General features: G+C 40.9%; 1 protein-coding gene across 5 annotated transcripts in view; it reads right to left on the reverse strand.

Annotated features, from left to right (window-relative positions):
• SERAC1 (serine active site containing 1) overlaps positions 1-21,311 on the reverse strand; it is a 60,823-nt gene that overhangs the window by 25,525 nt on the left and 13,987 nt on the right. For 4 of the 5 annotated variants that reach the window (XM_063632680.1, XM_055268264.2, XM_055268288.2 and 1 more), the window contains 5 exons: positions 16,355-16,491; positions 14,776-14,865; positions 12,687-12,818; positions 10,249-10,370; positions 9,039-9,167 (listed from right to left, as the gene is read on the reverse strand). In XM_063632680.1, coding sequence (XP_063488750.1) covers positions 9,039-9,167; positions 10,249-10,370; positions 12,687-12,818; positions 14,776-14,865; positions 16,355-16,491 — 610 coding nt within the window. The remainder of the gene's footprint in view (positions 1-9,038; positions 9,168-10,248; positions 10,371-12,686; positions 12,819-14,775; positions 14,866-16,354; positions 16,492-21,311) is intronic. The other variant, XM_063632687.1, reaches the window with a different exon arrangement.

Genomic DNA, 21,311 nt, shown 5'->3' on the forward strand with positions numbered 1-21,311 from the left:
TAGCAGTACCTGTGATTCTGTCAGTAAGGGAAAGCACAGGTATTTTCATATCACATCTCATGTTGCAGCTATCTGAAAATATGGTTATATTCACTCTTCCTTTCAATGCCAACTATCACCAAACGGTGAAGTTGCACATTCTCATACTAGTGATCCCAAATCTACACTGCTTTCAGCATTCCCTAGTAACAATGATTTGAGATCAACCGTTCAATGTTCTTATTCAGCGAAGCAACAACAGCATTCACACTAATATGTCATTAAAAAATAAAAGGTACATATTGAATGGAACCATATGAAGCTGCCTCTTTCCCCCAGCGCTATCCACTGAAGGCCTGAAAGCAATGACAGCAGCAATGAGCTTACCTAGCCCAGAACTTGGTTACTAAATACCATTAGCCCTAAAAGGAACCAAGTCTGCTTTAAAAATCAGCTGATTCTAGGGCTACAACAGGGAAAGTCTAAGACGAACATTTTCTAATACCAGAAAATGAGCAAGTGCTCCAAAAATAATGAATGAAACCATTTACAAAAGACATGGGAGACCACCTGAAGGGGCTCCCACAGCCAAACCTGGGACAATTTGAACATCAGTATGAATAAAGATAGTAATAGATTATAATCTAGTGAAGAAAAATAACCATGTGTGATCCCATATGGATTAGAAAGAAAGGCAGAAAGGAGAAATGGGAGGAAGAAGAAAGCTTCTCCTACAGAAGCGTACTAAATAAATGAATAAGGAGTAATAAAATTAGGGGGAAAAACTCAGCATTTTGCAACCACCTGTTGTTATAACTGTTATTCAGGCAAGATTCATTCAAATGATATTATTAAATAAAACCACTGGCTGAAAGTTTGAAGAGCAACAGGACAGTCTCCTAATCTCAAAGTGTCTCCTCCTCCTACAAATCATGTATTAATTTCAAATAAAGAAATACATTAACATTCAAGCAGAGAAAACTGGCAGACATCACTTTAACCAAGTGAATGAAAGGAACATCGGCCAATAAGGGTTAAGCTGGCATCACGCGCTTCTGAGCATGACATACTGGGAAGGACACAAAATCACCTCTATCGTATTCCTGTAATAAATGCACACCTGAATTTAATCACGAGGAAGCATGAGACAACTAAACTGAGGGCCAATCTACAAACCACTGCTTTGTACTCTTCAAAAATGTCAATGTCACGAAGACAGAGAAAGGCTGAAAAAATTTTCAGGTAAAAGGAGACTAAATACACAAAACTCACATGCAACGCTTAATACCAGACTAGATCCTGGAATAGATTTTTTTAAAAGAAAAAAGCTGTCATAGGCCGGGCACAGTGGCTTACGCCTATAATCCCAGCACTTTGGGAGGCCAAGGCGGGCAGATCACCTGAGGTCAGGAGTTCGAGACCAGCCTGATTAACATGGTGACAACCCGTCTCTACTAAAAATACAAAATTAGTCAGGCGTGGTGGCGGATGCCTATAATCCCAGCTACTCAGGAGGCTGAGGCAGGATAATTGCTTGAACCAGGGAGGCAGAGGTTGCAATGAGCCGAGATCGCGCCACTGCACTCCAGCCTGGGTGACAGAGCGAGACTTCATCTCAAAAAAACAAAACTAAACAAAAAAAAGCTGTCATAAAAGAATTACTGGGAAAATTCAAATATGCAGTATTCAAATATTAGACAACAGTATTATACCAATATTTAATTTTCTGAATCAATAACTGTACTGTGGTTCTTTCAGGGAATGTCCTTGGGGCATCATGTCTGTACCTAATGAATGGCTCAGGGAGAAAAATATTAAATGTGTATGAGTAGGTACATTAAAATATATCTGCAGAGAGACGGAAAGTAAAAGGGAGGGATGATATAAGAAATGGGATAAAATGTTAGTAATTGGTGAATCTTTTTTTTTTGAGACAGAGTCTCACTCTGTCACCCAGGCTAGAGTGCAGTGGCACAATCTCGGCTCACTGCAAGCTCTGCCTCTAGAGTTCACACCATTCTCCTGCCTCAGCCTCCCAAGTAGCTGGGACTACAGGCCCCAGCCACCACGCCTGGCTAATTATTTTGTATTTTTAGTAGAGATGGGGTTTCACTGTGTTAGCCAGGATGGTCTCAATCTCCTGACCTCGTGATCCACCTGCCTCGGTGTCCCAAAGTGCTGGGATTACAGGCGTGAGCCACTGCACCCAGCCAGTAATTGGTGAAACTTAATGAAATGTATTATTTTTGCAATTATTTAAATTTGAAATTATTCCAAAATAAAAAGTTACAGAAAAATTTTAATTAACTTCAACTTTCATGTTTTAAATCTATTTTCTTATTATTGATTGCATCCATAAATACATATATTAATTATATCAGAATTTATTTTCTCTTTTGATAACAGTATTTCAATATAATTTGTTTCCTTTGTAATCCTATGTATTATATTTTATGCATTTAGAACTGAGTTCCTAGACTTTAACAAATCACCAAAGGAGTCCACGGTATTCAAGGGTTAAGAACCTTGTTCCAAAACCAAACATTATCGTGTTGGCTGTATGCTGGGGCTGACAGTCGCCTCTGTACATGAGGAGTTTTGTTTATTTATTTTTTACAGATAGGGTTTCACTATGTTGCCCAGGTTGGAGTGCAGTGGCTGTTCACAGAAGCTATCATAGAGCATCACAGCCGCGAACTCCTGGACTGAGGTATCCTCCTGCCTCAGCCTCCTCAGTAGCTGGGACTACAGGCATGAGCCACTGTGCCCAGCTTGAAAGCAGTTTTACATAGAAACAACCCACTGACACTGAAGGGCCCTTGGGGACCACCATGAGGCAGGTCTGTCATAAACTGGGCAGACAGATCACTCTAAACCAGATGGACTCTCTCCACCCCCATGTCAGCACCGCCAGCTTCCTGGCATATGTGAAATCCAGGAGGCATGACAAACTTGAGGCAGAGTAGGGGGGAATAAGAATAACTAAAAGGCAGCCAGGTGCAGTGGCTCACACCTGTAATCCCAGCACTTTGGGAGGCCAAGGCAGGCAGATCACGAGGTCAAGAGATCGAGACCATCGTGGCTAACATGGTGAAACCCCGTCTCTACTAAAAATACAAAAATCAGCTGGGCATGGTGGCTCGTGCCTGTTGTCCCAGCTACTTGGGAGGCTGAGGCAGGAGAATCACTTGAACCCGGGAGGCGGAGCTTGCAGTAAGCCAAGACCGAGCCACTGCACTCCAGCCTGGGGAACAGAGCGAGCCCGTGTCTCAAAAAAAAAAAAAGTAAAAGACAGTGCTTACTGGCCTAAAGAGATGAGACACTAGAATTAAAATTAAATTAAATATTTATTTAAATATTAAATAAAATATATGCTACCTCTCGTTTTAAAAAAAAGAACAGGGACTCAAATCAAAGTGAAGCTAGTGCCTTCCAAGCAGAAAAATCAAAGGTGCTTCATTAAACATAAAGCATTCATTGTTTTGTTGTTTTTTTTTTTTTTGAGACACAGTCTTTGTTTTTAGTTTTTTTTTTTTTTTAACTTAAAGGATGGATCTGTATGTGTCTGTGATCTGCCCAAGTAGAATGGAAATGTTTCAAGTGTCAGTTTCATCATTTCCAGTGTGATCTATGGCTCCTAAATATATTGAATTGGAGTAGCGTAAAGACAATGCAATTAAAAGGTCATACGGGCCAGGCACGGTGGCTCTCGCCTGTTACACTAGCACTTTGGAAGGCTGAGGCGGGGTGGACCTCTTGAGTCAGGAGTTCGAGACCAGCCTGGGCAATATGGCGAAACCCCGTCTCTACCAAAAATACAAAAACAATTAGCCAGGCATAGTGGTACAGGCCTGTAGTCCCAGCTACTCGGGAGGCTAAGGTGAGAGGATCACTTGAGCCCAGAAGGCGGAGGTTGTAGTGAGCCGAGATTGTGCCATTGTACTCCAACCTGGGTGACAGAGTGAGATCCTTATCTCAAAAAAAAGGTCATACGAATTACTTTTTCAGAAAAAATTTGGTTAGGGGAAGATCTTTAAAATGAGGCACCTGAAATGGGTAGGGGAGGGTGGTGGAGAAGTTGTCAGAAGATGCAGGTCCTCTCCAAGGCGGTGAACATTAAAACACACAAATACATGATATGTTAACTATGAACACACACACGCATATGCACAAAGCCAATTTAAACTATGTAACTCTTTAAACTACTGGCTGAGGCCAAGAATTCTGCACAAAGAAGCAGCATAGTGGGGCCAGGCACAGTGGCTCACGCCTGTAATCCCAGCACTTTGGGAGGCCAAGGCGAGATTACCTGAGGTCAGGAGTTCGAGACCAGCCTGACCAACATGGTGAAACCCCGTCTCTACTAAAACTACAAAAAAATTAGCCTAGTGTGGTGGCACATGCCTGTAGTCCCAGCTAGTCGGGAGGCTGAGGCAGGAGAATTGCTTGAGCCCAGGAGGCAGAGGTGGTAGTGAGTCGAGATCACACCACTAAACTCCAGCCTGGGTGACAAAGTGAGACTCTGTCACACAAAAAAAAAAAAAAAAGAAGTAGCATGGTGGTATTAAACCACTTTCCCTCTCTTCATTTGGCAAAAGGCAAGGTTACAGAACACTATAGAAGGTAGAGGAATATTAACTAAATAGTAATGTCAGGCCAGGTCTCAGGAGCTCCGACATGGGGGTGCAGGAGAGAAGTTAGTGATGGGAGTGGGAGACACCATGGCAGAACACAGAGAAGTACCCACGTCCACAAGACCCTGTCTGTAAATAGCCTGGTCCCAACCAAGCTGAAACTATCAGATGTTAGACAAGGCCTGCTGAAATGGAGGTGGTTCCCTGGCTTCCAGATGAAAAGCGGGGGCATAAGAATAGAGAAGGGAAGAATACAAATTTAGATAAGAAACTACTTGGCATGACAGGGCTGTGGTTTCCTAGGTTTGACACCAATAGCACAAACAACAAAAGGAAAAAATGTATAAATTGGACTTCATCAAAAATGTTTTTTATTTTTTAATTTTTTTTAGAGACAGGGACTTGTTCTGTTGCCCAAGCTGGAGTGCAGTAGCACAATCACTGCTCACTGCAGCCTTGAATTCCTGGGTTCAAGTGATCCTCCTGCCTTAGCTTCCTGAGAAGCTGGGACCACAGGCGCACACCCCACAACTGGCTAATGTTTTTCTTCTTTGTAGAGATAGTCTTGCTATGTTGCCCAGGCTGTTCTCAAACTCCTGGGCTCAAGTGATCTTCCCACCTCAGCCTCCCAAAGTTCTAGGATTACAGACATAAGCCACCATCCCTGTCCAGACTTCATCAAAATTAAAAACATTTGGGGTGCATAGGTCACTATCAAGAAAGTGAAAAGAACCCACAGAATGGGAGAAATATCTGCAAATTACATATCTAATAAGAGATTTGTATCCAGAATATATAAAGAGTTCTTACAATTCATTAATATAAAGAATTCTTACAATTCAACAATATAAAGAACTCTTACAACTCAACAACAAAAAATTTCAACTCTTACAATTCAACATATCTAGTAAGAGATTTGTATCTAGAATATATTAAGAACTCTTACAATTCAACAACAACAACAAAAAAGCCCATTTTTAAATTGGGCGCTACAATGTGAAAAGATGCTTCAAAAGGACAAGTAACCCAATTTTAAAATGAGCAAAGGGAGCCATGGTGGCTCACACCTGTAGCCTCAGCTATTCAGGAGGCTGAGGTGGGAGGATCATTTGAGCCCAGGAGTTCAAGGCTGTAGGGCATGTTATGATTTTGCCTGTGAATAGCTACTGCATTCCAGCCTAGGCAACACAGTGAGATCTCATCTCAAAAACAAAAACAAAATCACTAGTTAAAAAAAAAATTGGGCCAAGGGTTTGAATAGATATTTCTCCAAAGAAGATATGTAAGTGCCACGCACGTGAAAAGATGCTCAACATCATTAAGGATTAGGAAAATGCAAATCAAAGCCGGAATGAGGATACTACTTCACACACAATGGGATGGCTAGAATAAAAGATGGACAATAACATATATTGCTGGTGGGAATGTAAAATGGTAAAGTCTCTATGGAAAACATTTGAAAGTTACTCAAAAAGTTACACAGAGTTACCATAAGACCCAGAAATTTCACTCCTAGGTATATACTCAAGAGAACTAAAAACATACATCTACACAAAGACATGCACATGAATGTTGATATTGAGATCTAATAAGAAATACGTATTTAGTCTCTACCCCTGGTTCCCTCCAGAGTGATGAGTGTCTTTTGTATGCTAATGAGATGACTGGTGGCTGGAGGGCCCTAAATAGTTTCAGGAAGGGGGCTGGTGGCCAGAAAGACTAAGGGCATGATTAGAGGGTAGGGACTTCCTGCCCTACTCAACATCTGGGGAGGACAGAGGGCCTGAAGGTTGAGGTGATCACCAAAGGTCAATGATTCAATCAATCATGCCAACTGATTAAAACCATGAAAATCTGAAGGACAGGGTTCAGAAAGTTTCTGGATACTGGAACCCGTGGAGATGTCTGGAGGGTGATGCACCCGGAGGGGCATGAAGGCTCAGCGCCCCTTCCTACATAGCTTGCCCTATGCATCTCTTCCATCTGCTGTCCATCCCTCTCCTCTGTCATATCCTTTATAATAAATGGTAAGCATAAGTAAGGTGTTTTCCTGAATTCCCTGAGTCTTCCCAGTAAATTAATCAAACCCAAGGAGGGGTCATGGGCACTCCCAGTTTATGGCTGGTTGATCAGAAGCACAGGTCACACCTGGAACTTGTGACTGGCATCTGAAGTGGGGGGCAGTCCTGTGGGACAGAGCCCTTAATCTATGGGCTCTGACACCACCTCTAGCTGGAGATGTCAGAACTGAACTAAATTGAAGGACACCAAGCTGATATCTGATGGAGAATTGCTAAGTGTGTAGGGAAAAACCCTCCACATTTCTGGTGTCAGAAGTGTTAAGTGGTGTGAGAAAGTAGGAAAAATGCTTTGCTTTTTTCCTATCTTGTACAGTACAGTTTTTTTTCCAATGAGAAATGTTCATAGAAGTATTATTCATACATAATAGCCAAACAATAGAATGTTCATAGAAGTATTATTCACACATAACAGCCAAAGAATAGGAATGATCCAAATGTCCATCACTGATTAACAGATAAATAAAATGTGGCATAGCCATACAATGGACTACTACTTGGCCATAAAAAGGAATGAAGCACTGATATGCCACAATGTGGCTGAGCCTTGAAAACATTATGCTAAGTGAAAGAAGTCAAACACAAAAGGCTGGAGAGGGGAATGAGTGGTGACTGCTAATGGTTACCGGGTTTCTTTGGGGGATGGTGAAAATATTCTGGAATTAGATTGGAGTAATTATTATACAACTCTATGAGTATATTAAAACCCAATGAATTGTACAGTCTTAAAGGGTTTTATGGTATGTGGATTATAAAGAAAACTAGTTGAATTGGAAATATCACCATAAATTTAAGATCTTTTAAGAAAAAGGTAATTGTTCTGCTCTGTTACTTAGGTGTCTAGGAGCCCCCAGGGTCCACCACCTCTACCCTCATGAAGAACTATTATGCACACCTAGTGCCTGGGTTTTGGACTCTTAACCTTTTCCTATAAGAAGAACCAGATCTCCTTGGAGAAGCAGGCAAATTTTGTAGGGCAGGAAGAATCAAAAAGAGCCAGGGATATCTTGTCAAAAAACCATGGCACCTTCCAGCCACTTTGGGAACATAATTTGAAAGCATAAGAAGGTCAGTGTACAGAAAGGGCTATAGAGGCCAGATGACAGAACTCTCAGCATCAAAAAGAAAAACCATTATAATTCACTGGAACAATCCCAAGACATAGCCCAAAAGGGGAAATTATGTAAAGTATACTAGACAAGTCATATCTACTGATGCGTCCCTAATTTCTCATAAAAGGGAAAAATGAGAAAACGCATTTAATTGGTCAAAGAATACAGAACACTGATATTTTTTTTACTGACAAAATACGTTCGTTATTGCAGTTAATAATGGTGGTTATTTGTTCTGATTTCTCTTAAAGATATGAGATTTTTATAAAGAAAAACTCGCTGACATAACATCCCAAGAATATCAGAATTCAGTATTCACTGATAGCCTTTTTTTCTTTTTTTTTTTTTGAGACAGGGTCTCATTCTGTTGCCCAGGCTGGAGCACAGTGGCACAATCACCGCTCACTGAAGCCTCAATCTCCTGGGCTCAAGCAATCCTCCCAGCTCAGCCTCTCAAACAGCTGGAACTACAGGCACATGCTACCACGTCCAGCTAAATTTTTTTTTTAATGTTTTATAGAGACGGGGGTCGCACTGTGTTGCCCAAGCTGGTCTCAAACTCCTGGCCTCAGGCAATCCTCCTGCCTCAGCCTCACAAAGCACTGGGCACTGGGATTACAGTTGTGAGCCACTGCCCTCAGCCTTATTCTTTTTTTTTTTTTTTTTTTTTTTTTTGAGACGGAGTCTCGCTCTGTCACAAGGCTGGAGTGCAGTGGCACAATCTTGGCTCATGGCAACCTCTGCCTCCCGGGTTCAAGTGATTCTCCTGCCTCAGCCTCCCAAGTAGCTGGGACTATGGGCATGTGCCACCACGCCCAGCTAATTTTTGTATTTTTAGTAGAGATGGGATTTCACCATGTTGGCCAGGATGGTCTCAATCTCTTGACCTCGTGATCCACCTGCCTCGGCCTCCCAACATGCTGGGACTACAGGCATGAGCCACTGCGCCTGGTCCTCATTCTTTAAGATAAAATTTAAGAGTTACCTCCTGTGAAGCTGTAAATGACCTCTTAAGCAGAGTGAAGGGCTCCTGAAATCACCTTTATCTCTCTTACACACTCTGTGACTGTTCGTTTACCTGCCTCCCTGTCATCCCTGACATCCAGCCCAGGGCATGGCACACAACCAGCAGTTAGCATGTTTACTCAGTTATTGGGTGAATGCCAGCCACTGACACAATACATTGGAAAGGGTGGACACTCAAAAATATTTACTGAATGAATACATGAGCTAACCTTCTGAGCAGCTAGACTCTGACTGCTTTCACTAAGAGCCAAAGATGTAAAATACTGGATACACTCATCTAGCTCTGTTTGAGGTAAGGAAGCCAGCAACTGTCTGAGCTCTTCTTCAGTGGAAGAATCCTGAAATAAAAGGAAAGGAAATTCTTCATAAATACTCAACAACTGAGTACAACAAAAAATATCCAAAGACTCAAAGCCAGTATTTTCCATATATATCAAAGCCATAAATTATGTGTGCATGTCTCTCTCTCTCTCTCTCTCTCTCTCTATATATATATATATATATATATATGATATAGAGATCTAGGGAAAGAGATATCAGAGATTAATTACTGCTTTCAGTCTTGAAAACAGTCACCCACAAAGGTAAATAAATAATCATTTAATTTTGAATTTTATACTTTCATGTCTGCTACTTCAAACTGAGAGACCTACTGTAAACTTTAACTCTCAATGTTCATCTGACTGACATCTTGACATTCTCAACATCTTGACTCAAAATGAATTATTGCACCCTTACTAATTAAAGCTACTGCTTTTTAAATCCAGAACTTGTTACTATCTCATTTTCTCTAATAATTAATATCTAGTATATTCATTTCCCTATTTTTAAAAAAGCTGCTAACACAGAAGTTTTAAGAGTTTCGTTTTCTAGTCTAGGAAAGATACTCAAGAAACATGCTTTAAATCTGTGGCAGTGTTTCTCAGCCAGGGCCTGTTTTGCCCCGGGGAACATGTGGCAACGTCTGGGGTCATTTTTGGTTGTTACAACTAGGGGGTGCTATTAGTATCTAGGGAGTAGGGTCCAGGGATGCTGCTACACACCCTACAATTTACACAACAGCTTCCTACCACAAAGAATTATCTGGCCCAAAATGTCAATAGTGTTGAGGCTGAGAAAACCTGACCTACAGAAACTCAGAAGGGACCAACTCATGGATGCTGATATGCTATGGCACGTCACCCAATGGTTTATAGAGACTCCCAATTCCCAAAGGCAGAAAACAATACAGAAGGAACAGCCCCTCCTGAGGAACCAAATCTTTGTATAAAAACTATGATTTCAGTTTTACATTCCAGTTTATCTGCTTGTGAGAAGTAGCCAACAACTACTTTTTTAAAGTATTTTGTACCCAAAGTGAAGATAATATATTAAACCATTTTTCACTCCCTAAATTATTATTATTATTGTTTTACTTACTTCTTTTAAAGATGGCAAAGGAGGTGGTAGGAGAAAAAAGCGAAGATCACTCTCTTTGCTTCGTGCCAAACCAATAAGAGTTTTCAGATCACAGGCTTGAGCAATTATCCTATACTGGTAATCTATTGAAAAAGCATTTTCTTTTGTTAATACCAAAACCAGCTGATAGATGTCATAAAGATTAACTGAACAAACTACTTGAAAGCACTCTAATTTTTAAACTGCTCTGCAAATTTGTAATCTAAAATTTCCCAAGTGCAGCTACATTTACAATACCTATAAGCTAGATACATTTCCAGGACTGATCTCACAATTCTCCTCAACATGTATCTGGAGACCGGGTCACAGCCTAACTTTTTGGAAAAATGGAAGTTCAAAGGTGGAAACTGGTAAGTCAGAACCAATTTAACTTCTTCTTAAAACAATTCCAGCATTCAAAAGCTGTTCTGACCACTACTCAAAACACAAGAGGTGGCATTTAAGCCTACAGCCCCGTGGTGACAATATGGTGCTTTGGTATTCATAATGTCCATGAATATTTAGTCTGCAGTTCCAGATAGCAGTACTTTGAATTAAACATGCCATTCTTTATTTATCAAAAACAAAATTCCAACCATGAAAGGAAACATTATTTTCAATAATGGCAGTTTATAACCTGGGGTTGGCCGGCCGCCGTGGTTCAGGCCTGTAATACCAGCACTTTGGGAAGCCGAGGTGGGTGGATCATCTGAGGTCAGGAGTTAAAGACCAGCCTGGCCAACGTGGTGAAACCCTGTCTCTACTGAAAATACAAAAATTAGCCAGGCGTGGTGGCAGGCACCTGTAACCCCAGCTATTCGGGAGGCTGAGGCAGGAAAACAGCTTGAACCCAGGAGACGGAGGTTGTAGTGAGCCGAGGTCATGCCACTACACTTCAGCCTGGGTGACAGAGTAAGATTGTCTCAAAAAATAATAATAACCTGGGTGAGTACTTCTGGATCAAGTGGGGAACTTTTTCAAATTCTGTGAGCCAGGGCACTTCCTCTGATTTCTCTGATACAGTAAGTCTGGAATGGAGCCCTGGAAGGCAAATTTTGAAAAATATTTCTATTCTAAATCTCCATCAACATTAAGCTTATACTTACATTATAATTATAATTACAGCCACCAACCAATTAATAATTTAATTTGCAGAGATCTCATTCTGAGCTTTTCTTTGAGAATTTTTCTTTTTTTTTTTTTTGAGACAGTCTTGCTCTGTTGTCCAGGCTGGAGCACAGTGGTGCAATCTTGTCTCACTAATGACTCCACCTCGTGGGTTCACAATTCTTGTGCCTCAGCCTCCCAAGTAGCTGGGATTACAAGCACACGTCACCATGCCCAGCTAAATTTTTTGTATTTTTTTAGTAGAGACAGGGTTTTGCCATGTTGGCCAGGCTGGTCTTGAACTCCTGGCCTCAAGTGATCCGCCTTCCTCGGCCTCCCAAAGTGCTGGGATTACAGGTGTGAGCCACCATGCCTGGCTGCGAAAATTATTTTTTTCTATTTTGCCCATTTTTACAAGACAGTTCTACTAACAAATTATAGTTTTGTCCATGTACTATAACCAGAGCAGATATGAGTTCTTTTAAAAGTACTTTTATTGTAAAATTTGTGATTTTTAAACACAATTACATATTTCAAATAGTCCATTAAAAATGATATACACAAATACAAATTGGGTACATTCGACTATTAGTATTAGAGCCAAGTAGATTGTAAAAGTAAAAGCAAATATAATTGTATGGTGTAGCAAGCAATTAAATGTACTTCATGAAATAGAAACCAAAAGAAAACTCGAGTACATTAGGCAACTATCAGAATCAAGAGTTGCTCTCAAAGAAGTATGTAACCAAATAAAACTTTGTTCTGGTAGAAAGTTACACAAATATATATACCTCATTTTTGAGCTTATTCTTAGCAGTTCAGCAGGCTTTCTACTTTCCGTATCACTGAAGCTTCTTAAAATTTTTAAAATACTTTCTAGATATACTAACATTGCCTGAAATATTTTCCTTCCTGAATCTCACTCCCTTGTCTTTTTTTTGTTTTTTGTTTTTTTTTTGAGACGGAGTCTCGCTCTGTTGCCCAGGCTGGAGTGCAGTGGTACAATCTTGGCTCACTGTAAGCTCCGCCTCCTGGGTCCATGCCCTTCTCCTGCTTCAGCCTCTCGAGTAGCTGGGACTTCGGATGCCCGCCACCACGCCCAGCTAAATTTTTTGTATTTTTAGTAGAGACGGGGTTTCACCATGTTAGCCAGGATGGGTCTCGAACTCCTGACCTCGTGATCCACCTGGCTCGGCCTCCCAAAGTGCTGGGATTACAGGCGTGAGCCACTGTGCCCGGCCACTCCCTTGTCTTTTATGTCAGAAATCAAGAGCCAGCTGAAGGCACGCCACCTGTTCAGGTAGTCTCATTACCATGCCAGTGATGGGTCTCCGACATTTCCCGCACAGCCTCGAGTCGCGTGGTTTTGTCGTCTGACTTGCTCTTCCGTAGGAGCAGCCACACAGCACACTCATGATCTTCTATATCAACTGTACTAAAAGGGTCTTTGCAAAAAGAAAAAGCCAAGACAATGTGAACAGTTAATACTTTTATCTTTACTTTAAGATGGTAATTTATAAACATTTGAAATCTACAATTGGAGAGTTAAATCCATATATATAGGTATTGACAAAAACTGATATTATTTGTTCTCAATTCTGTCATATTATCTTTTATAGTTATCATGAATATTGTGTGTGCTTTTTTTGGGGGGTGGGGGCAGGGGTCAGTTTTGTTTTGCTTTTTTGAGACAGTCTCGCTGTGTTACCCAGGCCGGAGTGCGGTGACACAATCATGGCTCACTGCAGCTTCGACCTCTTGGGCTCAAGCAATCCTCCCACCTCAGCCTCCTGAGTAGCTGAGATCCCAGGCGTGTACCATCAGGCCTAGCTAATCTTTTTTTTTTTTTCTAGAGACAGGGACTCAAGAAACTGCCCAGGCTCAACGTGTGTGCTTTTGTTTTGTATATTCTGGTGTCTTTCATATGTGGTCATTTTTAAAATCTTTTTCTCCCCAAAACTTTTTCAAAAAGATCAAATATATGAAAGAAATTAGTAAGTTAACATAGGCTGGGCGAGGTGGCTCACACCTGTAATCCCAGCACTTTGGGAGGCTGAGGCAGGCGGATCACGAGGTCAGGAGATTGAGACCATCCTGGCTAACAGGGTGAAACCCTGTCTCTACTAAAAATACAAAAAAAAAAATTAGCCAGGTGTGGTGGCAGGCAGCTGCAGTCCCAGCTACTCAGGAGGCTGAGGCAGGAGAATGGTGTGAACCCAGGAGGCGGAGCTTGCAGTGAGCAGAGATCGCGCCACTGCACTCCAGCCTGGGCGACACTCTGTCTCCAGAAAAAAAAAAAAAAAAAAACAGAATAACATCCATACATCACATCTAGATTCAATAACTGTGTTATTATTTTACCATATTTTCTTCATCTATATTCACATGTAATTTTTCCCAAACTATCTGAAAGGATGATGTAGACAAAATGACATTTTACCCTCTCACAGTTGAACCTGCATCTCCTAAGAACAATCCTGCATTGTCTTAAATAACCACAATGCTGTTATCACACCCAAAAATACTAACAAAAATCTTCCCAAATCATCTAAAATTCAGTCTAATTCCATATTCAAGCTTCCTCAATTTTTCAAAAAAAAAAAAAATTTAAAGCTGTTTTTTAAAACCAGGATTTAATAAAGTCTCTTTTAATTGTAGAAAGTTTTCCCACCTTTTATTTTCACGATGCCAACTTTTTAAGGAGATCAGATAAGCCCTTTTGTATCTAGCTCCACATTGTAGATTAACCTGATTGTGAAATCTATGATTTTGGATATACTATGCTCATTATGAAGGTATGGGAGTGATTTTCTAACAAATTTAAAATTATAAAACACTTATCAAGAGAACAGGGTATATTTTATCTCTATATTTATTCACAATTACCTAAGGAAGGAAGAAAATTATCCAAAGCATTAAGCCCTTAAAATTAAATACAGTCCAAGAGAATAATGTTAATTAATTTTTTTTGCTTTGCTTTTTGTTTTTTTTTTTTTTTTGAGACAGAGTCTCACTCTGTCACCCAGGCCGGAGTGCAGTGGCATGATCTTGATTCACTGCAACCTCTGCCTCCTGAGTTCAAGTGATTCTCCTGCCTCAGCCTCCCGAGTAGCTGGGATTACAGACACCCACCACCATGCCTGGCTAATTTTTGTATTTTTAGTAGAGACAGGGTTTCACCATGTTAGCCAGGCTGGTCTCAAACTCCTGACCTCAGGTGATCCACCCACCTCAGCCTCCCAAACTGCTGGGATTACAAGCGTGAGCCACCGCACCCGGCCTGATTAATTTTCCATAGCTATAAAAAATATTAGTATAAGAAATGAAAAAAAGTATCAGGTTGATCATTCCAATGACTTCAGATTACTGATAAGGATTCCAAGTCATATATTGGATATTTACCAGCAAATGGATTCCGTAGTATCTTGGCTGATGTTGCCAATACTTTTCTTACTGCTTTGTGAAGTTCTTTTCTTGCCTGCCAGGCAATACCTAAAATGATTATACAATTAAGTAAAACCAAGAATGTATTTTTTTTTTTTGAGACGGAATCTCACTCTGTCGCCCAGGCTGGAGTGCAGTGGCACGATCTCGGCTCACTGCAAGCTCCGCCTCCCGGGTTCACCCCAATCTCCTGCCTCACAGCCTCCCGAGTAGCTGGGACTATAGGCCCTCACCACCACACCTGGCTAATTTTTTTGTATTTTTAGTAGAGACGGGGTTTCACCATGTTAGCCAGGATAGTCTCGATCTCCTGACCTCGTGATCTGCCCGCCTCGGCCTCCCAAAGTGCTGAGATTACAGGCGTGAGCCACCACGCCCGGCCCAAGAATGTATTGTTAACACTATGCTCCAATATTTCAAAGAGAAATGTATAAACTCCAAATTTTTTCACAAAGAAAATACAAAATAGCACTGTTGTCTTTTTATTGTCACTATCCATGCAACTAAAACCATTTTGGGAACACAGAGCTCTCAATTCCAAAATAAGATTGCTCTCCAAGTCAGGGAAAAGTAAACACAAAAATACTAACTACAAAAACACTAACTAAAGCTAATGAAAATCTTCATATACAACATAGGTTTTGCAATATCCAGGAAAATGTCCCTCATGATGAGCTCACCTCAAACTGAAGTTTGGAGATACTTTACTAAAGAGATTAAGTCTCAATATCAGGTATATTATAAGCAACAACAATTATCTATGTAATTGAAATTGTAAACATACCATAAAAGCATGCTGAAATACAGAAAATGATATAATAACTAATAGCAACAGGGCAGCAGGGTGACAGACACAGGAGAGCAGTAGAGCCTGCCTCACTCGACGAACATCATGTTAACTGGCACATTCTGGCTAACAGTGTATGAAGAAGCAGCTGTGAGTCAGGTGTGTGACTCACCATGCTACCCATCTCTTGAGGAAAATATACTTCTCTGCTCTAAAATTTCATGTTCACTACGCAACCATATGATCACTAATGAGGGCTTCCATGTGTCCTAAATATTGAGAAGTGGAGTGTCCTAACTAGTAAAGACAGGTTTTCTAGCCTTGGTGACAGATAATTATAATAAATGAGTTGGCATTCATATTTATGAATATATCTCATGAGTTTGGTCTGCATGAATACATCCCTTAAAGCGGAAATATCGTTGAGCTAAATTACAAAATCATGTTTTTTGTACTTGCCAAAGTGAGAGCCAGCCTCTGTACTGACAGCCCCACTAAGGTGTGGAATTCCAGGTTCAGACTAAAAATGCCAGTTAGTCTTCACTTCACTTAATTTTAGGAGAGTTGCAAACCTGGATTAAATACGGAAGTCTAAACTTTGGTCCTCAATTAATTCTTTAGGAACTTGGTTTTCACGGGGTTTGGTGATTCTTAGAATTAGCTCAATCTGTATTACTAATACTATACATTTTTAAATGCAATAACTAGCTTCCATTTTTCACAAAGAGGATTACTTTACAATAAACTTACCATGATTTTCTCCTTTATCTAAAGAAACTGTGTGCACATATATATATGACTTCATTTTTTCTCTTTCTACCACTTGAGTATCTAACGTCACAGCCTTCTTCAGGGCCAGAACTTCATATGTAAGAAATAAAGAACCTCTTAAAGAGAAAAGAAAAAATGCATCATAAATACACAATCAAAATGTAACACAAGAGCTACTCTTCTCTATTAAGCTTGTCATAGTAAATTTCTTTCTTTTTTATTGGGAAACATAACATGTATACAGTAATATGCATATAACATTTATACAGTCATGCACCACATACTGACTTTTTGTTCAAGGACAGACCTCATATACGATAATGGTCTCATAAGATTATAATGAAGCTAAAAAATTCCTATCTCCTAGTGACTGAGTAGCCATCGTAACACATTACTCACGTTTGTGTTAATGCTGTGCAAAGAAATCTACTGTGCTGCCCATCCTATAAAAGTCTAGCACATACAATTATGTATAGTACATAATACTTGATAATAATAAATGTTACTGATTTATGTATTTACTATAATATACTTTTATTGCTGTTTCAGAGTGTACTCCTTCTACTTAACTGTAAAATGCCTAGGGCAGGTCCTTCAGGAGGTATCCAGAAGAAAGTGTTATCACAGGAGATGACAGCTCCATGCATGTCACTGCCCCTGAAGACCTCGCCTTGGGACAAGATGCAGAGGTGGAGACAGTGATATGGATGATCCTGACCCTGTGTAGGCCTAGGCTAATGGGTTTGTGTTTTCATTTTTAACAAAAACATTTAAAATTTTTTTTAAAAAATGTTGCTAGCACAGTAGCAAGGCCTGTAGTCTCAGCTATTCGGGAGGCTAAAGCAGGAGGATCCCTTGAGCCCAGGGGTTCGAGGCTGCAGCATGCTATGACTGTACCCACGAGTAGCTGCTGCTCTCCAGCCTGGGCGACAGAGCAAGATCTCGTCTCAAAAAGATTTTTTTTTTTTTTTTTTTGAGATGGAGTCTCGCTCTGTCGCCCAGGCTGGAGTGCAGTGGCACAATCTCGGCTCACCACAAGCTCCACCTCCTGGGTTCATGCCATTCTCTCGCCTCAGCCTCCCAAGTAGCTGGGACTACAGGCGCCCGCCACCACGCCCAGCTAATTTTGTTTTTGTATTTTTAGTAGAGACAGGGTTTCATTGTGTTAACCAGGATGGTCTCAATCTCCTGACCTTGTGATCTGCCCGCCTCGGCCTCCCAAAGTGCTGGGATTACAGGTGTAATCCACCGCTCCTGGCCTCAAAAAGATTTTTTTAATAGACAAAAGTTTATAGAATAAAGACATAAAGGAAGAAAATATTTTTGTATGGCTATACAACGTGTTTGTGTTTTAAGCTAAGTGTAATTACAAAAGTCAAAAAGTTTTTCAAAAATTTAAGCTTATAAGGTAAAAAAAAAAAAAAAATACAGTAAGCTGAGGTTAATTATTAAAGCCAGGACTTTATTTATTTTTAGAGACAGGGTCTCAACTATGTTGCCCAGGCTGGCCTCAAACTTCTGGGCTCATGTCATCCTCGTGCCTCAGCCTCCCGAATAGCTGGGACTACAGGCCCACACCACTACATCCAGCTAGGTTAATTATTGAAGAAAAAAAATACTGTTTTATAAATACAGTGTAGCTGGGTGCAGTGGTGCATGCCTGTAGTCCCAGCTAGTTAGAAGGCTGAGGCAGGAGGATCACTTGAGTCCAGGAGTTCAAGGCCAGCCTAGGCAAAACATAGTGAGACTCTGCCTTTAAAGAAAACACAAAGTTCAGCCAGGCACGGTGGCTCACGCCTGTAATCCCAACACTTTGGGAGGCCGAGGCGGGCGAATCACCCGAGGTCAGGAATTCGAGCCCGGCCTGGCCAACGTGGCAAAACCAACACTCTACTAAAAATACAAAACTTAGCCAGGCATGGTGGCAGGCGCCTGTAATCCCAGCTACTCAGGAGGCTGAGACAGGAGAATCGCTTGAACCCAGGAGGCAGAGGTTGCAGTGAGACAAGATCACGCCACTACACTCCAGCCTGGGCGACAGAGCAAGACTCTGTCTCAGAAAAAAAAAAAAAAATATGTAACGTAGCCTAAGTACACAGTGTTGATAAAGTCTATAGTAGTGTGTAGTAATGTCCTAGGCCCTCACGCTCACTCACGATTCACACACCCAGAGCAACTCCAGGTCCTGTAAGCTCCACTCATGGTAAGTGCCCTATATAAGTGTACCATTTTAAAATTTTATTTACTGTACCTTTTTTTGTTTGGATATGTTTAGGTATACAAATACTTCCCATTGTGTTATAATAGCCTACCGTGTTCAGCACAGTCACATGGCTGTACAGGTTTGAAGCCTAGGAGCAATAGGCTGTCCCATACAGCCTAGGTGTGGAGTAGGCTCTGCCATCCAGGTTTGTGCAAGTGCACTCTGTGATGATTGCACAACAATGAAATCACCTAACAACACATTACTCAGAATGTATTGCCATTATTGACACATGACTGTATATATACATATACATGTATATACACATTTCGGTTTACAAATAATAAATAGCTGCATAATCATATCCAGGCAAGAAACAGAATGTTAACAGTACCCCGGAAATCCACAGTGTGTAATTCTCTTCACAAAGAGGATACTGACCTGGATACTGACCTGCTCTCATCTCTATATATGATTCTGATTTTTATTATAACAATGTGCTTTTCTTGGGCCGGGCACGGTGGCTCACACTTGTAATCCCAGCACTTTGGGAGGCCGAGGCGGGCGGATCACGTGGTCAGGAGATCGAGACCACGGTGAAACCCCGTCTCTACTAAAAATACAAAAAAAATTAGCCGGGCGTAGTGGCGGGCGCCTGTAGTCCCAGCTACTCGGAGAGGCTGAGGCAGGAGAATGACGTGAACCCGGGAGGCAGAGCTTGCAGTGAGCCGAGACTGCGCCACTGCACTCCAGCCTGGGTGACAGAGCGAGACTCCGTCTCAACAAAAAAAAAAGAAAAAAAAAAGAAAAACAATGTGCTTTTCTTTACAGTTGTACCACCTACATATGCATCCTTAAACAACAGAGCTTAGTTTTGCCTGTTTTTGAAATTCATATCAATGGACTCACACTACATGTATTCTTTTGCTCAGCCTTGTTTTTGTGTGAGTCATCCATGTTGTTGCATGTAAAAGGTAGTTCCTGCACTTAGACTTTCGTATAGTATGCGATTATCCATTGCATGGATATACTACAACTTATTCACTCTCCCATAGATGGGTATTGAGAACGTTTCTAGTTAGAGTCTATTACAACAATGCTGTTACATATCTTATACATCTGTATTGTGCATACACATACGTGTTCCTCTATCTACATGTATCTAGAATTACATAACTTCTGATAGTATACATATTCAATTTTACTAGATAATGACAAACGGTTTTTGCAAAAAGATTAGCCAATGTGTACTCCCACCATCAGCCTATGAAAGCTTCTCCTTTCCTAAGAGCAATACCTGAAGTTAACTTTAAATGTTGTTTGTTGTGAATCTCAAAATGAAGATTTCTTTTTTCCTAATCAGATTGACTTACACACTCCCTAAATCCTGACACAAAGATCCCACTCTGGATTCAGAGCTTAGCAACATTGTCTTCCTACACCTTCTTCTGACCTTTGGTTTCTACCCTCAGGCAAGCAGGTAAAACAAAGTCCAGATACTGGCTAGCACCAGAGGAACACAAAGAAGGCTCTTTAGAATCCCCTGCCCTCGGCCAAGGGCAGTGGCTCAGGCCTGTAATCCCAGCACTTTGGGAGGCCAAGGCGGCAGATCATCTGAGCTCAGGAGTTCAAGACTAGCCTGGGCAACATGGCAAGACCCCGTCTCTACTAAAAATACAAATAATAATAATAATCACAACAGCCAGGTGTGGCGGTACACACTTGTGGTCCAGCTATTTGGGAGGCTGAGGTGGGGGGATCACCTGAACCCAGGGGGCAGAGGCTGCAGTGAGCGGAGATCACACTACTGTGCTCTAGCCTGGGTAACAGAGGAAGACCCTGTCTCAAAAAAAAAAAAAAAGAATCCTCTGCTCTCTTAGGGATGTATCTGAACAGCCAACAAAAGGGGTAAATGTATTCAGTACTTTTACTGTTTTCCATGAAAGACAGAATTCTTTACTATAATAAAAAACTGTAATTAATTTTCACTATATTCCTGAATATAATTGTGAGCTAGACAAACTGTATTACAGAAAAGGTTACATATACATTTATGCTTTGCCCAGAATGAGTCAAAGGGAAAAATTATCTAAATATATTTTGCCTTACATTACAATGTCATAGAGAAATGTATGCATTTGGATAAAATGCCAAATATATCTCTTTTATCATTTCAGCATCTGAGAGTTAATTTTATATATATATATATATATATATATATATTTTTTTTTTTTTTTTTTTTTTTTTTTTTGAGACGGAGTCTTTCTCTGTCCCCCAGGCTGGAGTGCGGTGGCGCGATCTCAGCTCACCGCAACCTCCACCTCCTGGGTTCACGCCATTCTCCTGCCTCAGCCTCCCAAGTAGCTGGGACCACAGGCACCCACCAGCATGCCCGGCTAATTTTTTTGTATTTTTTATTAGAGACGGGGTTTCACCGTGTTAGCCAGGATGGTCTCGATCTCCTGACCTCGTGATCCACCCGCCTCGGTCTCCCAAAGTGCTGGGATTACAGGCTTGAGCCACCGCGCCCGGCCGTTAATTTTATATTTGTACTGGTAAAAAGTATTAACAAATACAGTACGATAGTATTACATATGTATTCCTCCCCCTAAAAAAAAGTAAAAGAAGGAGTATGAAAAATAACAATTTGCTGAAAGAGGGTCACTGCATTCATTACACATGCTCCTGAGGGAGCATCAGATGGGAGATGTCCAACTGTTGGTTTTCTCAGCC

Source organism: Symphalangus syndactylus, chromosome 2 (assembly GCF_028878055.3).
Source record: "Symphalangus syndactylus isolate Jambi chromosome 2, NHGRI_mSymSyn1-v2.1_pri, whole genome shotgun sequence".
NCBI lineage: Eukaryota > Metazoa > Chordata > Mammalia > Primates > Hylobatidae > Symphalangus > Symphalangus syndactylus.